This window comes from Bombyx mori, chromosome 13 (assembly GCF_030269925.1).
Source record: "Bombyx mori chromosome 13, ASM3026992v2".
Taxonomy (NCBI): Eukaryota; Metazoa; Arthropoda; class Insecta; order Lepidoptera; family Bombycidae; genus Bombyx; species Bombyx mori.
In genome coordinates this window covers 9636335-9658224 of record NC_085119.1, presented here as the reverse complement: position 1 = coordinate 9658224, position 21890 = coordinate 9636335, and the positions used below count along the sequence as shown (strand labels likewise).

Sequence of the window (21890 nt, the reverse complement as noted above, 5' to 3'; positions counted from 1 at the left end):
CACAGAAAGACAGGACAGATTACTACACAGATACCTACAACCCTCAGTGCAACCCCACCCCGGCTTCGCAACCGCTCCGGCCGATTGCACTCGTCTATGATGGTTACCTTGCGTTTTAACATTCGATTTTAATTGTCTTTAATTAATTTGCGCACCGATTGAGATACGAAGCCCGTTTGCATTAGAACAACACCACCACAATTAATTTATGATATAATAAGATCGAAACAAAATTTTGAAAAATTTGGATAGAAATGGATGGTTGCACCAAGATTTTATACGAAATAACAAAAATAAAAAAATCAACATGCTGGATGGTGAATACTTGAAGGAACCCGTCATAATTTCGTTTAGAAAGGATGGAGTAAATGCCACAACGCAATATAACCACTCTAGACTTGAAATTAAATAAAATATTGAAGCGGCTCGTGTTTTAATGCAAACAAACTTTTAGAGGCGCCTTTGCATATTAAGCGAGGTGGGTTGTCTACTTTTATTTTAAATTTGCCTTTTCTTATTTGTTTACGAGAACGATCAGAGGTTTGTCGACGCACACGATAGATTTAAATTTGTTTAAACCGTAAACAGCACTCAGATTATGAAAGACTCCTCATAATTTCCAGTTGTTCAGTTCCAGATCTATTAAAATATTGAGAAAACGCTCAAAATTCCAAATAAAACGTCTATAATAATCGGAGTGCAATTTATTTAGTAGATTTAATTACTTTTCAAGGAAGCTATACTATTCGATGAGAGGACAAACCCGTGTTTAAGCTTGTGAGCGATATTTTTTTGGTTTATTTTATTTTTCGTACAGCTAACTAAAGACGCATTTAGTTTTTTTTTTAATTCAGACAAACAGGAAGGGTTAGACACACACAAGGGATAAACATTAGACAATACACAACACATCGGATCTGGTGTGAAAAAAACGTAACAAAAATAAAATAAAAAGGTTATGACAATTACATAACCATGCTGGGAGAGCAAATCAATTATTTCAAAATAATATAATACACATGATAAAACAGAGGAAAATCAAAACACTTCCACCGGATGGTAAAATAAAGAGTTGTAATCGATAAAGTTGCTGGTATTAAGATAAATTAATAAAATAACCACACCAAATCCTCGGAGAGGTTTAGGAAGATGAGCGGGATAAACAATGGTGAAGGTGCTAGAGCCTACTTAATTTGTTATCATGAATATTGTTTCTTCTTTTAAAAATATTGTACATACATAAATTGTACGGCGATGATATCACGGATCTAAAATCATTTAAACAGTGCTGTTTTTATATAATTTAATGAGTTGTGCATAACCTATGTATTAATCAATCCTAAACTAGCACGGCAAAAGATATCGTTAGAATTTGAATATATTCTACAACTTTGTGGCTGTCGGATTTTTGTTGTGTAGATACGATATCCTTTACGCTATGAAGTGATTTGGTGTCAGTATACAATTTTAAGTATCGATATAGTTTTTCGATGACCTACCTTTCGGAATATTCGTCCATGTGTGCGTAGCTCTGCACCGAATTTTCTTCGATGAGGAACTTAACTCGTTGATAGAAGGAGGCCGTGACAGATGGAGGTTGCTTTCGTAGCAGAACTTCTACGGGGTCGTTGGAGGCTAGGCACATGATATGTTCAGCACACTCCGGTCGGCTACAGCATTCAGAGTCCGAGCAGTCCGTCATGCCATCTTCAAAATTGAGCCATTGTGAGATGATGTAACGGTGTTGAATGTAACTTTTTTTACATAAAAGAGACGTGAAAAGCTCCTGAAAATGTTACCTTCATCGTTGTCTTCGTTGTCGTTACACGAAAGTTCGAGAGCGATTGAGCAATCACTTCCAGCCCAACCTTCAGCACAGGAGCAGCGGTAGACGCCATCTTCCAGCAGACATTGACCGTGACGTGAACATCCATTTGGACAACCCGCTGTGTAATCGATTTGATTTGATGAAAACATAATCGTATCGTAATCAACATATTTAATGTTGTAATGGAAAATAACGAATGATATTCATTTAAATAAACCGTATTAAATTTCGCCAGAATATTCGTTCATTTGTGTATCAAATTTATACTTTTAGTACATACAATAAACTAGTAAAATCTAGAAGTAAACTTACGCAAAGTACAATGTCGACCGTTCCAGCCTTGAGTGCAAACACAAGTTCCGTTCTTGCATTGACCGTGCTCATGGCAGCGGGAGTCACAGGGCCTTTGATCACAAATTGCTCCAGTCCATCCTTCGTCGCATCGGCATACACCTTCAGCGCAGACTCCATGAGGACCGCAGTCCAGAGAACAGACAACTAGGAATGAAATATAAAAACCTTCAAATGGAGTACTTAGTTTTTTTGGATAATTAACATAGGCTAAAAATATGTGTGGACGTTCGGCCCGGAACCAGAAAAGCCTTAAAAAAGAAATATGTTTAAGGTATTATAGATATATTAAACGAAGATACTAACCTTGTGAACAATCGTCGCCTGTATAAAGTGGATCACAAACGCATCTCCCCGCATCGAGGTCATAGATTCCACGTTGCGAACAGGCTGGGAGGCAGCGTTGAACACGCGCATCTCGCTCAGTACAAGCAGCGCCACGCCATCCTGCACGGCATACACACCGACCGCGAACACACGAACCATGACCTCCACAAGTCGGATCCAGGCAATCCTCTAAAAATATCCGAATGCTATAGATTTATCTTATATACTAGGTGTGACCAATTTGATTAGAACCAAGATCTACTGTTTACTAACGTTACAATCTACAATGTACTAATGACATTTCTTGAAATTTAGTGAAACAATGTAGTTCAGTATACAAATAAGTAGTATATTTTCTTTTATTGAAAAGATTAACATAAAGCTGAAATTATCTATACTAATATTATAAAGAGGAAAGATTTGTTTGTTTGTTTGTTTCGAATAGGCTCCGAAACTACTGGAACGATTTGAAAAATTCTTTTTCCATTAGAAGCCGACATTGTCCCTGATGAACATAGGCTACTTTTTTTAATTTTTATTTTATTTTATTTTTTTGGTTTCATGTGTGTTTTAATGTTTCCGAAGCGAAGCGAGGGCGGGTCGCTAGTATATAAAAAAGAGAACTATAAGTGGAAGAGAGGATAAATAATGTGACGTAATGGTCTTTAACAAATAATACAAGATGATGCGTGTAGCTATTGGTGATTACGTTGCGCAGTCTGGTCTATGTATTTATATTTTTTTGTTTTGCCACGATCGACTGAACTAATAGCCACGATCTACCGGTTGGCCACCCCTGTTATATACTTTTAAAGCACATAAAACATTTAAAAGTAAGTTTTTTTCACCTTCATCACACTTGGGCCCTTTCCAACCAGCTTTGCAATGGCATAAACCAGCTATGCATTGTCCACGTCCAGAGCAATCTGCAGGTTCGCAATCATGAGCTGGTATATCACATTCTGAACCTTTCCAACCTTCGGAACAATGACATATTCCACCGGCATAAGTACCGTGTCCTGAACACAATACTGGACAAACACCTAAAATATGAAAGGATTAGTAGAGCTTCCTGAGGTGGTATGTTTAGTTTTATTTTATTTTGAAACCCGACTTACTTTTAGAACAGTCGTGTCCCTCATAACCATCTCTACATTCGCATTTTCCTAAGTAACATGATCCATGATTAGAGCAGTCATCGGGACAAGAATTTGTTACTCCTTCCGCTTCAGAAACTATCATTTCTACATGATGCGGTTGTAGCTCATCATTATATAGAGATATAAACCATCGGCCTGTATCTAAATACTGCAGAATACTGACGTTGACTCTCATATCAGTTGATCTCTTATTTATAGTGTGATTCCATTTATGATACGGATTGATCGTGCTCAGTAATGCCTCCCAGTCGTTTAGTTTTTGTTCTTGTGGTTCTGGTACATATGGACTTCTCCTTCTTCTAAATCTATGGTCTACCCTGCCACCGCGTATAAATTCGACAAAATCATATTGTGTAACACTAGGTGCTACATTTCGTCTGCCATAAACGGCAAAATTAGCTCCCCAAGGTACAGTAAAATTTAGACTGACATAGGCAGGCTGTTTGTTCCTAAATTCTGAACTCCAAAACTGATAGGCGGGTATTGTGGCACTATGCAATTCATCGAATTCTCGAACTTCTAATGCTGGAGACCATGGCGGAGGAGCTGCTTGTTGTGCTTGTTGAGGTATAATGGCTGATTCGAGTGCTGACTCTGCTGTTGTGGACCATCCACCCAATGAAGAAGTTGACAATGATTCTACACAGAAGCAGTTTCGTTATTTATATGTAAGAGACTTTAAATAAAGTATATATCTATAAATGTTGATTTACACAAGCTAAGTAAAGAGGAAGAGCATAACTAATAGTAGAAGCTCAAAAATCTAGCAACGTTTGAAAGACTAAGTCAACGTTAAAACGCGAGTTTTATCGGTTTCAATATTTGAAGACAATAAACTTAGAAAAGTATTCTCACATGACATAGTCGCTTGTATAAATCAGCCCTTATTTTAAACATAAGGAAGTATTTACCATCTGATGGCGACGAAGTAGATAATGAATCTCTGATTCCCTGTGCGTGTGTCACTGCTTTCACATCTTGTACCAGAATGCAGTTTGAATTGTCTATATTACTTTTAATTGACGATAGAGCTGTAAAATAAGAAAATTAAAATAAATGTAGTTACGAAAAATTATTTATTTCTCTTTATGTATTTAAGGAAGTAATGCATTGAATCTTGATTATAATCGAAACCTCGTTAAGTTTAAACTTATCGATAACTCGAATCGATAGTGCCCAGTGGTTCGACTGTAATCCTATTATACTTCTTAAGAGCGACGTTTCACTTGGCCGGTTTGTATTCAATAGAATAATAGATGTCGTCCGAAGGTCTGAGACGTGTGCGATAGGTGACATGAAATCCCGTCGAGGTTTTATTAAGCAGAGCTTGGCTGCGCAGCATTTCGTAGTAGTATGACGAAACGATTAGTTTCGCTCCCGCGATCCGGGTATCTGGTAGGCACGTAGGTGGTTCGTCGGCACCCGACTATTTCTTGCTCAAAAGTATGCTATTGTCTACCTATTATATGACAGTTACGGGCGAGCGAATCGATCATAAAGTGCCGTGCTACGCGGGACAATTGGACAATTCTCCTCGGTACAGATTAAAAATACTACGGCATTCTGTGCCACGAGTCTTTTTATTGGATTTTTGTTTAAATTAAACTTATTTCAAAGTCAATTTTGGGATCAACTATGTTATATCTTCTAAAATAAAACTCTTATTTGTGGCTGGTATTTATTATACGAGTATGTTCTATGTGTGTTGAGTTAAAATTTTGTACAACGTATAATTTTCTCGTATTTTTGAGGATTTTTTTACATAAAATAGACCGATCAAAAAATGGCCGAGCACATCTTTATAAATATAACTATCTATTAATTAAACAGTGACCAAGTAATTTGGTCGGGACTTTGTGTCATTTAAGATAGTGGTCATGTTTATTCTGTAAAGATGTGTGCTCTCAAATGTGTTAATGTTATTTATTGAAATATGTGTGCAGGATATACGCTCAACATGTTGCATGCTCGCGTAAAATCTCGTAAATCACTACGTTTTAATTAGCTGTTGCAGCAGATATTTAACGTGTCTAATTAGTGTTCTGCACACTTCACAAATCTGCCACAGAATCTCTGACAAAGTAGCATTGTTGACATTGTTTTTGAGGATTAATTTAAAATTTATTGAATCTAAATTAGTTTTTAAAGGTCATGCCTAATTCAGACATCTTCTAATATAATATTGTTCACTTTTATTATTACGATGGCCAATAAAAATTAAATACTATGTTGGGATAAACAAGAGTAAAGTTCCCTTTGCCACGTTTTCCATAATTGCTGCGGATAACCCCAGGCGGTGTCAGAGCAATTAACTTATCTATCGTGGGTCGGCCAGTCTGGGAGCCATCCCAAAGATTTACTCGGCGATAAGATTTCGAAGTGTTGACGCCATTTGGCCGTCGAAGCTTCGGATTGCACAATTAACATTGTGTATGTCAAGAGGGTAAGAATACCTTCATCGACTGAACCGTCGATAGTTTAATAAACGATTCAATTTCATTTGAAAAAACTATTTTACTCAGTAGAGTAATTCTATTGTAGCCTCTGTTTAATACGAAAATGAAATATCTTTGAAATCGCACTGAATTTAGCTGAAGCAAAGCAGGTTATAGTTAAGAAATTATTGGGTATAATAATGCTATCAAGAATATAAATCTGTTAGTATCTATTAAATTATATGTCATTTGGTGATAAATTTTATTTAGCTATTAGAAATACGTAATACAGGAGAGTAATCAAGAATTTCGGCCATACCATATCAATTTCAGCAGATAAAGTTTATAAATGACACAATTTCCGGTCGTAAAAATAAAATATGGCAATGGGTGGTAAGTCGCGACTTTTCTGATGATCCCTCGTAAAACCCATAAATTTTCGACATAGAATGTTCGCGAATAGGAAATGGAGGGTGCTCCAGTTGACGTCAGTCTCTCTATGCATGCAGCGATTGTGTGCAGATGGACGATGTTTGCTATCTCGACTATTTTTCGAGTTAATACAATTTATTGTAATACGATTCAGCATAGATTGCATCGTATGTTGGGGGAGCGAAACTCGTTTGATGGAGTCCCGAGGGATAGAGACGCGCCGTCGCACGGACTCGGTATTAGTCACGTGATAAATCTTTGTATCCCAGTCTGTTGCGCCATCTCCTTTCATTATATAATTTACATCATGTTATTTATTTCCCGTGAATATCAAAAGTATTTGCGGTTAATGCAGCAGTTTTTGTCACATGCTTTTTTTTATTAAATTCAAAATGTTGTATTTAACAAAGATTAACTTTAAAGATTAAATTTAAAAATCAACGAGCTCTTTTTATTAATTTTTGTGCAATTTTTATTTATTTAACCCGCAATACTCTCTCTATAGTGTGACGAGATCTGTGCAAGAGCGTTAATGTTCAACAGTGGGTGAACTTTAATAAAACATTTGGGGTCCTCGCAACTTCAATTACATTAAAAATCGACGGTCCCATATTTGTTCCATTCATTCTGCACCATGGATGTAATGAAGGGTGCAACAGATGGTACATATTTTTTGATTACAATACTAAAAACACCGGCACAAACCAGGAGATTTATGTCGGATTAAATTGTAGAACCATTTTGATTCGTTACATATCCGGAACGCCAGGAGGTGTGTACCAAACACTATTGTATTATATTTTCATAGCCCTTGATTACGGACCATAAAAATAAATTTCTACCCTTTTCATGTTTATTCTGATAATCTCGAAAAAAAGTGAAATAAGTCGCATTATTTAGATATCGGCTATCTTGAAATCTGTGAATTCGGGACGTGCGTGATGTTTCAAAGAAATGAAAGTTTTACGTTTTTTTTTGGGTCGCTATTGCCGGTTTATCGATACGTACATGAGTCCCTTATCTCTCTTTCCTATAATTTAACGGGCGTTCTAAATGAAGTGAGATCCGATACGATAAGGCTCATCGACCCAAGACACCTAACATCGGTCGCTTCATTACATTACTTTCAAGAAGCATTCAATGGATTTATTTTATTGCCTCTTTATAACATTGACTGAATTAGAGTTATCTAACTGATATTCATGAATGTCGTTACAAAGACCGTATAGTAGTTTTATGTGTCGCATTAGGGTGGAACAGGAACTGGTTTTAGGATTTCGTTCGAAGACTGGTTGCCGAAAGTGGTGAACTTGTTAACTGCTCAAGTAGCGTGCTCGAGGCGTATTATTTAGTGCTAGCTGAAACAGTTTAATGAAGCTACGGGTTAAGTTAAATTGAAACGCTAGCTTAGACAAGCTACCCTGAAGTGAAGCAGTTACTATTATATTTGGATTTACGCTTATAAGCTTAACGTGAACACGAGAACTAAAGTAGGGAAACGTTCGCTTCTTTCTGTTCTTTGTTTTCGTTTTATCACTGAAATAACGAATTCTTATTGAATTAATTTATTTGTTGTTCGATATTTTAATTAATTAAAATATTTACTGACTGCGCATTTAATGTAAGCAATTTTGAATAATATTTGCACGCCGACCTGGTAGAAACACGCTGTTCTATAAAATAACTATCAAGTATCAACAACTTTGTAAACCGTGTTTTAGCTAATAAAGTTTAATTTGATTTGATTTGGATTATAAAATAAAAAAATGGATACGTAAATTATAAAGCTTTTGTTTGATTTCGCATACGACCCGTGAATACTCATTCACATTACAAGCTGATTGTAAAAACAACAATTTATCACTTATGTTTCTTTTTGATGATCCAGATATCATGGGTTTGTTTGAGCAATAACTATTAAAATTTATTGGTCGAAACCTAAAATTGATGTACTCATACAATAAATATGCAATTCTAATGTGTCTGTTGACATTTCAATGCATTGAAATTTTAGTGAACTCATTTTATGTTAAAGTTGAAAACGGCAGTTTGTTTCAGTAAAAATGACTTTTTGCTGCACAATACATTGTTCCTACGAACGTTTCGCTGTAAGCTAGGGTTTGAGTGACAACGGAGTTGGCTGACTCATACCAACGTATTTTCCAACTTTACTTTTTGATGACTTTAACTTGTGTCATTAAAGCTCATTATTGATATGGACAATAAAGCGGTAAAGTTTATCGCTTTTACGGATTTTAGACGAAAGCGTGATGTCTAAATTCCTAGGTAAGGATTCAGGATAAGGCCTCAAAGGCCATTCAATATGTTATTGAATTTACACTTTATATTACGAATTTCAAGGATCAATTTCACTTCTTTGTTAGTATGACATACTGCAAAAACTTTTTTTTGAAAAAGGAATTTAACTTAGAAATAAATTTGATCGGAATTGCCGTTTAGCTAACAATCATCAATGTCTGGTGGTAGGACCCCTTGTGAGTCCGCGCGGGTGGGTACCACCACCCCGCCTATTTCTGGCGTAAAGCAGTAATGCGTTTCGGTTTGAAGGCGGGGCAGCCGTTGTAACTATACTTGAGACCTTACAACTTATATCTCAATGTGGATGGCGCATTTACGTCGTAGATGTCTACGGGTTCCAGTAACCACTTAACACCAGGTGGGCTGTGAGCTCGTCCACCCAATCAAGCAATAAAAAAAAAATCAGCATTAAGGTGAAAACAATTTTAGTCCTTCAAATACACGAAGAATGCCATGTGTTAGTATTTATATCAAAAACCGCGATGAGATCTGGCTTTATTTCAATAAGTGATCTCGAGTTTGAAAATCGAGTTTCTGTAGTATTACGAACTGGGCTGGGTAAATGCGCTCTTCGAATATAGGCCAGAGGTATCACTACCATAGTGTTCCGTGTCGACTTTGATGCTATTTTTGTGATACCTTATGTGTCTGCGGTAGAATTTTATAGCCAACAACTTGCTTGCGGTTGATTGTACAGTACTAAAGAACGAAGTAGAAAGATTTCATTTCATTCGAGTTTGTTTAATGTAATTCCATTACTACTAGGTGATGTCGGTTATAGTTCGTATCCTTTTGATAACAAAACATTTTATACAAATAAATCGAAAATTTATTTACAATTTTTAGACTTATTTCTTTTTTATTTAACCTGTAATTCTTTTGATAGTAATATGTATACTATGAAATACATCAGTTTCCTTCTACATTGAATCAGCGTGTCTGAATTAGTGCACTAACCATTTTATAGTCGAAATTGAAACGTGAAAGACATTCTTTGAGAACTCAAATATTTACTTTGAGCTAATAAATTTTTTGATCACACAGATGCTCGTGAGTATAAATTACATTAAAATTCGTTACTTCGTTTTAAACGAAGCCGGGATTTGTTTTCGTTGTTTATGCACGTTCGGTATGCGTGTATAAATTATGATTGGTCGTTTGGCGCATAGGCCGGGATTGCGAGCTTGATGTATCCCTAGTAAAATAATATGAAACGCAGAAGTGTAAGATAATTTATTACGGGGCGAAAGCGAGCTCTCACGGGCCGCGGCACGCAGCACGCGTTGCCTTAGGTTAGGCGCATCATTTATATTTTTCTGATGTTTGTTTAGTTTTTTTTTATGAGGCTCGCTGTGAAAGCTCGTGAGATTCAAACAATGAATAGTAAAAGACTAATGGTAGATGTCTGATTTGGCCGAAACGACAATGCTTAATCCAAACATTTCTATGCGCGATGTAGATTTCAACAATTTATCGTCTTATCGTTATTGAATTTTGATGTGATGATTTTTCCCGTTTGAAAACGGACACATATCGAAAATTTACATTTTAATAATATTTTATTGACTTGCGTGAAATGTAGGACAAAGTAAAAATCAACAGCGGAACGCGGTGAGTGCATATCAGCTGTGTTCACATTATGTTACGGGTCCACAAAGTATCTACGAATTTATGTCAGCTAAAAAAAAAATTATTATTCTTCATTTATTCAGGCTATTAGTTTATTCCCGTCGGTTTCTAGAAGGGAACTGCTTACATGTGATACTTTGTCTAATTCAATGAGCACGCAAAAGAATAAGATTAACTTAGAAAAGTAAAAAGGTCTTGTTCGTACAGATTTATCATCGGAGTTGGTAGTGGATGACTGGAAAAACAGTATTAAAAGTAATTTTCAGTACATGCGATTAGTTCTATAGCTCAATACCTCGATTGCAACAAAGGATAAAGCGATATTCATTTTAATTATACTCTGCAAATATAAACGTTGTGGAAAACTCATTGCTGATATTTTTCGTATTGAATGGAATCCTTGCAGGGTTCTATAATCCTACATAGCTCGAAGGCTAACCTCTTGGCTTCCAATCACAAAACTAGAGCTGCGCCTTAATTGGAGAGAATCCACTGCTCGGGGCACGACAAGGCTTAAACCAAGGATAAAAGGGATGCAGAGTAATGATTTTCAAGATTTGAAATAAATTCGATGAAATTTTCTCTGAACGATTTCGCTTGTTCGGTTCGATTATTTTGCTGAATAAACAAATGTTTAATCGATGCGAGTTATCGTTCCGCGTATCAACGTTCATTGGCCAGATATGTACCTACATCATCATCATTCATCATTATTCAGCCTTCTCCCAGTCACCTGGGGTCGGTGCAATATGATTTCTCCTTCTATACTCTTCTATCATATACCATTTCTTCGCTCACTCCCCTCTTATTCATGTCGTCTTTCACGCAATCCATCCATTTCTTCTTAAGTCTACTTCTTCCTCTATATCCTTCCACATTCATAGTTAATATTCTCTGACCTACCTCATTTTCATTTCGTCTCATCACATGTCCACACCATCCCAAACGCGCACTTCTCAGCTTCTCTGTCACAGGTGCCACTTTCAGACTTCCTCTAACATATTCATTCCGTATTCTGATTGGTAAGATATGTACGTTAGAGAAAAATATTAAGTATGGTGATTGGTCTGAAAGACCAACTTGTCATGTTGCCGTTATTTCAATTACAATTAAATATTTTATAAAACTTTTGTCTCCAGCATGGCCCAAACGAGCTTGACTCACCAAGCTTAATGGATTGAAAGAAATAATGTTATGAAAATTTTAATCGGCATTCCAAGGGAGTTCATAAAAATACTATCTTAACCAAAACGACTAACGAGAGCTCAGAACACCCGCTGTGTTTTTATGAACAAAGATATATCAGTAAAACAAAAAATTCAATGTTATTAATCGATGATACAATGTATTAAGACTTTGTCTTTATTATGACTTTCTCAATGATCTTTTGAAGATAGTGTAAGATATAAAAAACGGTAACATTGGAAATAGTTCTTTTTTTGGATTATAAATTTAAGCGGTAATGTATCCATACCCTGTCCTTAATATTGTCTACGTGCAAAATAGTATCCACAAATCGTCCTTTACCCTTGAATACACTAAACTGTGTTATGTTAATTTTAAATGAGACTTGTGAGTATATTGATTTTATGGTTCATCATTATTAATGGTCATTAAAATACTCACCTATAAAGTAGGCAAGCATCGCTGCAAGTATGACGCATAAGCAGATCATGGCTATCGCGAGGCACTTCCACGTGCATCGATGCTGACATCTCTTGTCTATGTGAAAGCGAGACGGAGAATACACAGGAACAGGACTCGGCTGGCTCGCCCGTAGCGGAAACACCGGCATTACCAGAGGCTGGTTCGCTAGCTGACAGTGTCCGCTGCCTAAAGTCCCACCACCCATGCCGCTCGACATCGCGGCGCCGCCCAATCTGCAACGGAAAAATGAAATTAGCATTTTCGTCATAAACAATTTTTTAAGTACGCGGAGTGACTGGGTCATTATCAATAACAACAATATTTTTATATTCGTTAGAGTAAAAAAAAAACACACACACACAAATAGAACTTTCTTCGTTTTCCTCGTCAGTGTCGTGAATGGTTAATAAATTTCTTCGTATTGACAGCGGATAGTAATAATGGTAAGCGTGTTTTTATTCACACAAAATAGACTCTCTTCTAAGTTTCCACAAAAATTTCAAGTCCGCGTCATGTGTTTTTATAATTAAATAAATCTAATCGCTGGCGAAGCGAATCAATGCGAGGCACCATATGGCCAGCCTTTTATTACGAACCCATGAAGACAATCAGAACATATCATTAGCGGGGATTCCGACAAAAAACGATGATCGGGGCGTTTATATACGTCCGCCCCGAAGAACATTAATCAGTTATTCGAACTTGAGTGTCAGGACGAAATTTTAAAGGCCAGAGAACATATGGTGCATCGGCAGCTCAACGCTAGCCAACTGACGCCATTAAATTATATCTTGCACAAAGAAATGAACGTCCCGCAAAAACTGACTTGAAATAATTGGAGCTCAGCGAGAACCAAGCGTGACTCTTAAAGGGTTTGTTTCGAGGAGGCTTTCTACTGTAATTTTCTTTTGAATGGCGGCCGAGGAGCCCGAGAAACGCTCCGAGGAAGGACGAATTCATTAAAACGTGTACAGAAATCACAATGCCCGGGCACGCAGGCTTTGCCCTTAAGTGGCTTTTAAAATGTCCGGCTTCTTTGTATATTTCATTTCACTTTGAACTTACAGGAAAAAAGTTATATTCTGACTCATTTAAATGTTCATTCCTTTGCTGTTAATATAAAAGTATTCTCTTTTTTTGTGCATAATGCATAATATTATAACTGCCTGTGCTATTTTATTATTTATGTATGTACATGTTGCAATAGTAGGTAAAGTTTCGCTGCCGGTTACCGATGTATGTGGGTGCTCATAACCTGATATCCAACACCGATTAGATCGGCGTTTTATAGCTGTACACAAAATTGAATTTTTAAATCCATCATCGTGATGATGATGGATTTTATTGTTTGTAATCTCATGTAAGCACCATTACCGGCCAAAACGTATTGAGCGCGTTACGAAAATGAGGGCTCACATTTTATCTTTGTCGGAAGAAATTGTGCGGTGTAGTGTAATCAAATATTGTGCAATACAGTCAGTTTATATCGGTTTTTCTATAGAAAGTAATGCCTGTTTAGTACATATTGTGGCATTAAAATAGAGCTTTAGAATAAATTAAATTGAAGGAAGGGGAGTGACGGCTTTGTTTTACACAATTAACGGGGCTGATGACAACATTATTGTAAGACAATACAGCGATTTTTCAAGCCGTCGACGTCGTGGACGGACGACGCGTCGACGTTTGGAAAGATTTTGACAGACGTTTTTCGTGAGAGAGCTCTTAATGAAGCGGTAAATAATGAGCAAAGGTGTTGCGTTGCGCGAGCCCGTGTCTAATTAACACGAGACGAACCACGACGAGCCAACAAACGTTAAATTACACTTATCCGGGCCGTGATACTTCATCTTTTAATATCGATGTGAAAACGTTGTTCGAACGGAAATGTAAATATAACGGTCACACAGAAAATGTAAAGGGAACAAGCACTAACAAAAACATTGGCAGGTAGCCGAGATCGTTAATCGTTGTTCGCTGCTGTCGAATGATTTTTTTTTATCGTAGTAATTGCGCGTGCAACGGTCACTATCATAGTCCCGGAGCGGATGGCTTCGACCTGTAACTCGGAAACCAGAAGGAAAAAAAGAACGAGACAAGCACGGGCCGTGAGAGCGCGCCTTCTTCGTCGCGCCTGCTACATACCGTCCATTTATCTTGCACGGTCGTGCGGGAATGGATCGGACAGCGATTTACTTTTATTGGATTGTGTCCTTGAAAATTGTCTTCGTAGGACATCACAAAACTTCGGTCTAAAACGATTGACTTCTTCGGAATTAATGAAGATGGACAAGTCAGACATTCTTAATTTCCCTAAACTGTTCATATAATACGAAATAATGATATTTCCCCAAAAATTTTGCATTTAGTTAGTTACACGTAATACCCGTTTTATCCGAACAGTAAAATAATTTTTATAAATACATTTACTGTATAATAATAAAATAAATATTCCCAAAAATATATCCTCTGTCTGTTTCTCCGTTTATTTCTTCTAAGCGACGCTAGTTATTTTAATGCGGTTTTTATATTTAATTAGATAGATAAAGGAGGAAAGCTTAAACATTTTTTACATATTTTGGACAAAATTATTGTTGAACTGTGACGGTATATGTTAAAAAAAGTTTTTTAGTACGCTTACATCACTAACGCTTGGAAAATCTTATGAGAAAGTGTGGTCCACACTAACGAAGCCACATCTAGAAAGCGAATATAAATAATAAACATAATCATAACTTAGGCCGAGAAACCTACAAAGTTGTTTTAATTTATTTATTGTTGATTTGTAGAGTGTATATACGTTCCATAACGCGAGGGTTCTTAAAACGGTTGAGAGATCCTATCGGCTTTCGTTTGAATGAAAAACATTTTGTATTAATACTAAATTGATTCAATTTATTCAGTCGTATCTTCGGAGTAATTGCCGTGTAGGTTGAATTTTATGTAGAACAAAGAAACGTTCATAATGTAAAAGAATTCAATGCGGGTGACCATCTCTAAGAGGATTGCATTGTAGTACACGTGTTGAGCATAAATGTATACACGTAGTCTAACAGTATAATATCTCTCTCTCTTCTCTCTCTTCCCAGCTATTTATCCCACATGGTGGTGGGGTCAGCTTTCCTGACTTTACTCCTCCACTTCGCTCTGTCTTCGACATCCTCGTCAGCAACATTGCATTCTCTCTTGTCCTTCAGCACTACGTCCCTCCACCTTATCTTGGGTCTGCCCAAGCAAGGGTCGAGCAGTAGCGCCAAATTTCCGACGTAGTCAGGTGGCTTCCTTTTCACGTGACCATACCATCTCAGCCTACTCTCCTGCATCTTGTCGGCGATGTCCCGTACACCTAGACTTGCACGCACATACTCGTTGCGGATTTTATCGAGCCTAGTCACGCCGCACATCCACCTCAGCATCTTCATTTCAGCAACTTGAATGGTATGCACGTTTGCCGCCCTTTTTCGCTGCCATATATAAGAACAGGCTAACAGTATAATGTCCACTCGGATTATTGAATGATTATTGATTAAATGATGAAAGAAAAGTTCCTTCTTTAAATTGTGCAACAGAAAATTGTAAAACTCGGAAACAAAATATGGAAAACGTTAAAACGTTTCGAGCACGGAATTCTCCGCCGGTCACCCTCTTATACCAAGTCATGGGTGTAAATTCAGGAAAGTTCCCCAATTTAAAACGAACTGTGTAACAATAGCCTTGCCTCGCTTCGCCAATTTCCGCCCTCGGTAAACGATTTTCGTATTAAAAAAAAAAATCAATTGAATTATCACCTACAGTCGTGTTCGACTGAAATAAACTTAGTTAGCGGTAAGGAAATCATTGGGAGGCTGATTTATTCTAGTTTTCATATAAACAGAAATCTGTATACACGCATGTGTGATGGCCATACATCTCTCCGGGTCGGCAGACCGCCACGCCCGGAATCTGTTCACTTAAATAGCTGTTTTATACGACGCCAATCACACCCGACGGATTAATTAAAAACATTTGTCAAGATTGCATTTTAAATGGGTATCGTCCTTTAGACATTCCGGGTATAATTTGAATCGATTATCTTATACTTCTGTTGCAGACTGAATTAAATGGAAAAAATGAAACATTTTAATTTTATTATTTACTTATTACACTTCATGCCCATTCCACCATTGGTTGTTAAATTATAAGAAAGAGAATGTTGTTATATATTATACTATGTTTACTGACCGAGTATATAATTACATCAAATACAATTATCATAATGTTAATATGATCATGAAATTCTTTTTAGATATTAAATACGATCTTAATAGGTTATTTAGAGAATATATTACTGTAATTCCTGTAGTAGTTTATGTAAATACTAGATTTTACTGAGATCGAAGCTCATTATAGGTTTCATTGAACTCGCAACATTTATTAATAACTTTCATAGGTTAGCGTGCAGTTTGTTTTGGTCGTATCGTGTCGTACGATGGTTAGGTTAGGTAATACTGAAGTTGATTCATGAATGAGAGCTACACTCGCGACTAGCGACTTGTAAATATAAGTACGTGCCCACTCGGTTATATTTAGCGTAAATAATTTTCCTCGAAATATACCAAGCGACGTTAGTGGCGACATTTCAATTTAACACGAAAACCAAGTTTTATGAGGAATATTTGTATTAGTTTATTTAAAATAGAAATACGCAATATTAGAAATAAAATGTATTTTTAGTATTATGTATTGATTTGAGCTGATCTGTGTGATTTTTTTTTGAAAATGGAATATATGTACATATTTCCAGCAGTGTTCACTTTTTATGCCGTAGATCAGCTTACCGAATGCAATTGTGGTGGGGTCTATAACTAACTATGTTATTTAGTCCTTTATTAGTATTAGAAATGCTTGGGTAATAGGTTAATGACCCCCGGTTATAAAGTGCGCTTAGATTTTATTCGTATCAAGTCTATAACTATCGCTAAAGCGAAAAGAGGAGCGTCGGAAAATCTTAAGTTATATGTATCATGAATTTAAAAGATTTATTAAATCTCATTAAAGTTAATATTTTGACTATAAAGTTTCAAAGTAGTATTCATTTGGTCTCTGTGTCTGTCTATTTGGAATTGGAAGCGCATTGTCAACTTCTGTGTTAATCATATACGATGGGCCGTCGGCTTTTTTGCTTTCGGTGATAATAGTAAAACAAGAAAATTGCCAATATCTATTGGGCTTTTATCTACGTATCGCTTCGTAGGTTCCACGCTGAAGGCACAGTCACTTTTGTGACTACTGAGTGATCGGTATTTTTCAGCTGAACGGCAAAACAGTTTTGGCACGAAGCATATCCCTTCGTAGACGCTCGTATTTCATCCCGAGTTCAATATTATTTCGACAGTCGGCCGCACAAAGAGGCGGAAGGCTCGCGCCTACGCCGCGGGCGCCTCTCGCGTATCGTTCCACAATATTGTCCTCCCGTCTGCTGCCTCGGGTTACATTGTAAATAAATATTTTTCGGCGGTTGCCTGATTGAAATTTTTTATCGCATTCCACCCCTGCCTCCTTCGATAATGGATTGTGTTCGATTTTAGGTACCCATTCGTGTGGCTTCTGTCTAAAGAAGCCAGTCTTCCGACAGAATAAGTACACAACAGCATATGTGAGTGTGGGATACATGTGCTTATATGAGTTATAGACAAATGAATGTAGGACGCTGTGTTCCCATAATCACTCGTATTAAAGCTGACCTATTTCATCGGCAATTTGACGGTTTTTATTTCATACTAGCTGACCCGGCAGACTTCGTAGTGCCTTAATCGATAAATAAAAGACCTAAACTTTTGTATAAAATAAACTTAAAACAAACATAAGGAATCCGTCCGACGGGAACACATCAAAGGAAAAACAAAATTTTCATATTTATCTACCTTTTAAACCTTCTCTGGACTTCCACGAATAATTCAAGACCAAAATTAGCCAAATCGGTCCAGCTGTTCTCGAGTTTTAGCGAGACAAACGAACAGCAATTCATTTTTATATATAGAGATATTATACGTTTAATTCAGAAAATTACAGCTGCCTTAAAATGTGAGGTGTGCATCTCCTTATTTCATCAATTGTCTTATATTTTAAAACAAGTCAATTATTTTTAAAGAAAACTCGAGCTGAACTTCAATTCTCTTGTGTACTTTTAACGCTGAGCCAAGTTATAAAAGTAGATAAAAATTGAAGTTCAGAAGAACTTATATGCACAGAAACGTGGGGACAATGTCTCACTAATTATATTTGTTTTGGGCAGCTACGAAGCGTGAGGATCGCTTGATGCCATTATTTAAACAGAGGAAGATACAAATGAGGATCCATTACCGAATTTCCGATCTGAGTCTAATGAAAGACAAATAACTTTGAGTTCATAGCTATTGATTAAGGGAATTTCCTTCAATTTGATCTATTGGACTAAACAGCACTGAACGTCTTTACTTCATTTTATAAATGCCAAAATTGGACATCTTCATTATTCAGGCATGAGAATAAAGGACACACCGCAGGTCGTTAAAGCAATAAATACAAAGTAGTCGAATAAATTGCAGCAATGAAACAGGGGGAAATAATTGGTGCCACTGTTACCAGTAGCGTTATTACATATTTTTAAATTCGAAAAAAAAAAACTTCAATGCTAGCGATATTACTATAGATTGTCTATGGCATGAAATTGTTATACAACATGGCCGATGCTATAATAGGGGATTTGCTATTGCGCGATCAAACCCTCTGCATACATTACACCGGAATTGTCATTTTGTCTCATCTACATTTTTTGGTCATAAACCGTCACATGGTTTATAATATTTACTAAAGGATTTCAGCATGGTAAATGATTCATAAATTAAGTACAGTGGGTTTCAATTTTCGATTTAATTCATATGTGATTGTATCCAATGCATTTTATGAAGACGACAATCGTTTATTTATTATAATATAACATATCGTTATCGTTTGTACGTTCCAATTCATCGGAAAACATCATGTAATAAAATAAAACCCGTACAGTTTCTAAAATTGCGTAATTCTTGGTTGGCGCAGGGCATTTTGGTCCCGCACTTGTCGATGTCACTGGTCTGCTTAATTTAGCCACGACGCAGTCATCGGTTCGGTATGAAGGGTGTCCTGGCCGTTCCCATGAAATTCTAATTTAGACCTTATGTCTTAAGATAGGCAGCCGATTTCACGTTGTGTTGAGTGTGGGTTACCGTACCAGTTAAGGACTACGATAAGTCGCAAATGAAAAAGATTAGTTTCTTTTTAAAGAAATATACCATTTGTAATCTTCTAAATTCAATTTAGAAACTAAAATAAAATGCAGTTGTTAATTTTATGATCGAGAGATAGTTCAAAATACATTTACTTGATAGGAACTTAATGCTTCACAGTCCACTAGTCCGGTCGATAAGGGTCATTCATTTCCTTGCACTGGCTGCATTGAATTGCAAAGTAATTTACCAGCACATAGGAGTATTTACTTGTCTAATGGCTGTAACGTTAGTTCGGTATGTATGAATGAGCTTGGCATTTAGACTTTGTGAGAATACAAACCGGTTCTGTTGTTCTGTTTTTCGTTGTTTTGAAAAGAAATAAACGGTGAAAACAGTCTTACCACTAATCAAGGGCCGTATCCAAGGTTTACCAAGTTGCTACTTACCTTTTTAGGAGGAGGAAGACATTTCATGTCACTTAGGAAATTAGGATTTAGGAGCTATTTTAGTGAGTTAATATTTTAAATACCCACAATCGAAGAAGTACATCGACGGGCGAAACCCGCGGCTCCCGCCACTTCAGGTCGAAGACTTTGCACGTCAGCCGATATCTTCCATTTCAATACTTTGTGTATACAGTTTCAAATATTCATTAAATGTTATAATCATTTAAAAATGATTTACATTACTTGATGAAATAATCAAGTATAGTCATTCGTCTTTCCTTTTAAGAAAGTAATTTCGTTAAACAAACTAAAAGTGAACGAAATGAGTTGAATCTCTTTTCACTTCATAAAAATATCTACAAAGCTCATTAAACATTCAACTATGATTACAACATTTAAGAAAAAAAGTGTTCGCTGTCGTAGTAATAATATATTCAACTTTATGGTCAACATAAACTATAGAGTGGAGAGTTAAATAGGCATGAACAATATTCACGATTTCAGTATATTTCTGTTGTGACTATAGCTTATAATTTTTAAGTTTAGGTATGCTGAATAGGTTAAGAGCATTTTATTCATAAAAAATTCGAAATTTATGTGTATTTGAATGATTTTCCGTGATTGATGCGATGATTCGTTTTATGATTATCGCTATTCGAGAGATACGAATACAAGAATTTCTTTGAACAATATCAATAACTCAGGTACTCGTAGAATTTATTATAGATTTATACAGTTTTAGTTATAGTTATGGAATTTATTAGACTAGCAATGATATGCTGCGAGAGTGAGAACTTTTTGTTGAATTAGGTGGATAGACGTTACTGTAGTGTGTGGTCACCCGAAGTAGTAGACATCATGAAATGAATACCACCGCTTATTTTGTTAATCGAGATAGAAGCCACAGTGGCAGTATAGTTTGGCTGTGAGACCGAATGGTACGCGACAGATACGAATAGCATGGCGGTACTCACCGCTCTACCCATAATAGGTAAATGCAATAAAATTAGGGTCGCGATAGAAATAATTTTGAAAGGAGAAGGTAATTAAGCAGAGGATGCCACTACAACGGATGGATTAAGTATAATGTATATCTCAATAAGTTTCAAGTGGAATGTAACGAAATTAAAATATTCTATTTTTCTTTTTCCAAAACATTTAAAAAATCTAACACATATTGTTAATCAATTCAAGTTCTATAGCTGATGGTGATGATGTAAACAAGCAATGTTCGCATTTGAATAAAGTGTACATCAATAGTTTGTTTCAGTGTGGCCGAAATAAAACGAGACTTCCTGATTAAAAATATAAAATAAATCTTTTTACCCGTTAATTGAGAAGTTTGAATTAATTACTTTCATTTTCATTCATAAGAAAATAACGATGTTTAGACATGCCCAGTGTGACCGGTTCTCGAAGATGAAATAGCCTTATTTAGAATATTTATTGCTAATATATAAGCTACCAACGTTACACGCGATTGCTATTTAGGTAATTTATATGAATATTTCCAGAGAATCGTCATTCCGAATCGCCCACGCGGGGACATTGCTTCGTGATTTGTCAGTCAAAGTGGTCTCGGAACATTTATTTTATAAGTAATGTACCGGTGGAGAGTATAAGGATCAGCGTCCCACAGCTAGTTAAGTCGTACGGTACACGCCCGGTACATTAACCCTACCGAATCAAAAAGGATTAATGTGTTTCGAGTGTTCCGTGTTAGTGGTGTTTCTAATTACGGGAACGGTACGACGAGAGTTATGGTAATGTTCGGCAGCCTCCGTAGACACTGGGCTCCGCTGTCGCGTCACTGATACTTACGACTCAGAATTTAGGGTCTGTAGGGCGAGCCATTCGTTAGTCACGCCCGGTGACGTGTACCTTGGACAAGACCAAAACTGTTATTAGAAAGATTTTGTTGGAACTTTCTGGACGCTTGTCGTGTTCCGTTAAATGTTTTTTTTTAGTGTTTTTAAACAGTGTTGTTTAAAAAGAATACACATTAATTGGTTAAATTTACTTTTCAAATAGTAAAGTGTCATCATTAAATGAACGTGCAAACTAAATGCATATATTTCCGGACAAACAAA

At 36.5% G+C, this 21890-nt stretch overlaps 1 protein-coding gene across 6 annotated transcripts in view; it reads right to left on the bottom strand.

Annotated features, from left to right (window-relative positions):
- LOC101746432 (teneurin-a) overlaps positions 1-21890 on the bottom strand; it is a 62905-nt gene that overhangs the window by 20652 nt on the left and 20363 nt on the right. For 4 of the 6 annotated variants that reach the window (XM_012691829.4, XM_012691831.4, XM_062671819.1 and 1 more), the window contains 9 exons: positions 21622-21681; positions 12108-12361; positions 4578-4697; positions 3625-4305; positions 3355-3549; positions 2486-2695; positions 2141-2326; positions 1800-1946; positions 1500-1707 (listed from right to left, as the gene is read on the bottom strand). In XM_012691829.4, the coding sequence (XP_012547283.2) occupies positions 1500-1707; positions 1800-1946; positions 2141-2326; positions 2486-2695; positions 3355-3549; positions 3625-4305; positions 4578-4697; positions 12108-12361; positions 21622-21681 (2061 nt within the window). The remainder of the gene's footprint in view (positions 1-1499; positions 1708-1799; positions 1947-2140; positions 2327-2485; positions 2696-3354; positions 3550-3624; positions 4306-4577; positions 4698-12107; positions 12362-21621; positions 21682-21890) is intronic. The other 2 variants (XM_012691834.4, XM_062671821.1) reach the window with 1 other exon arrangement.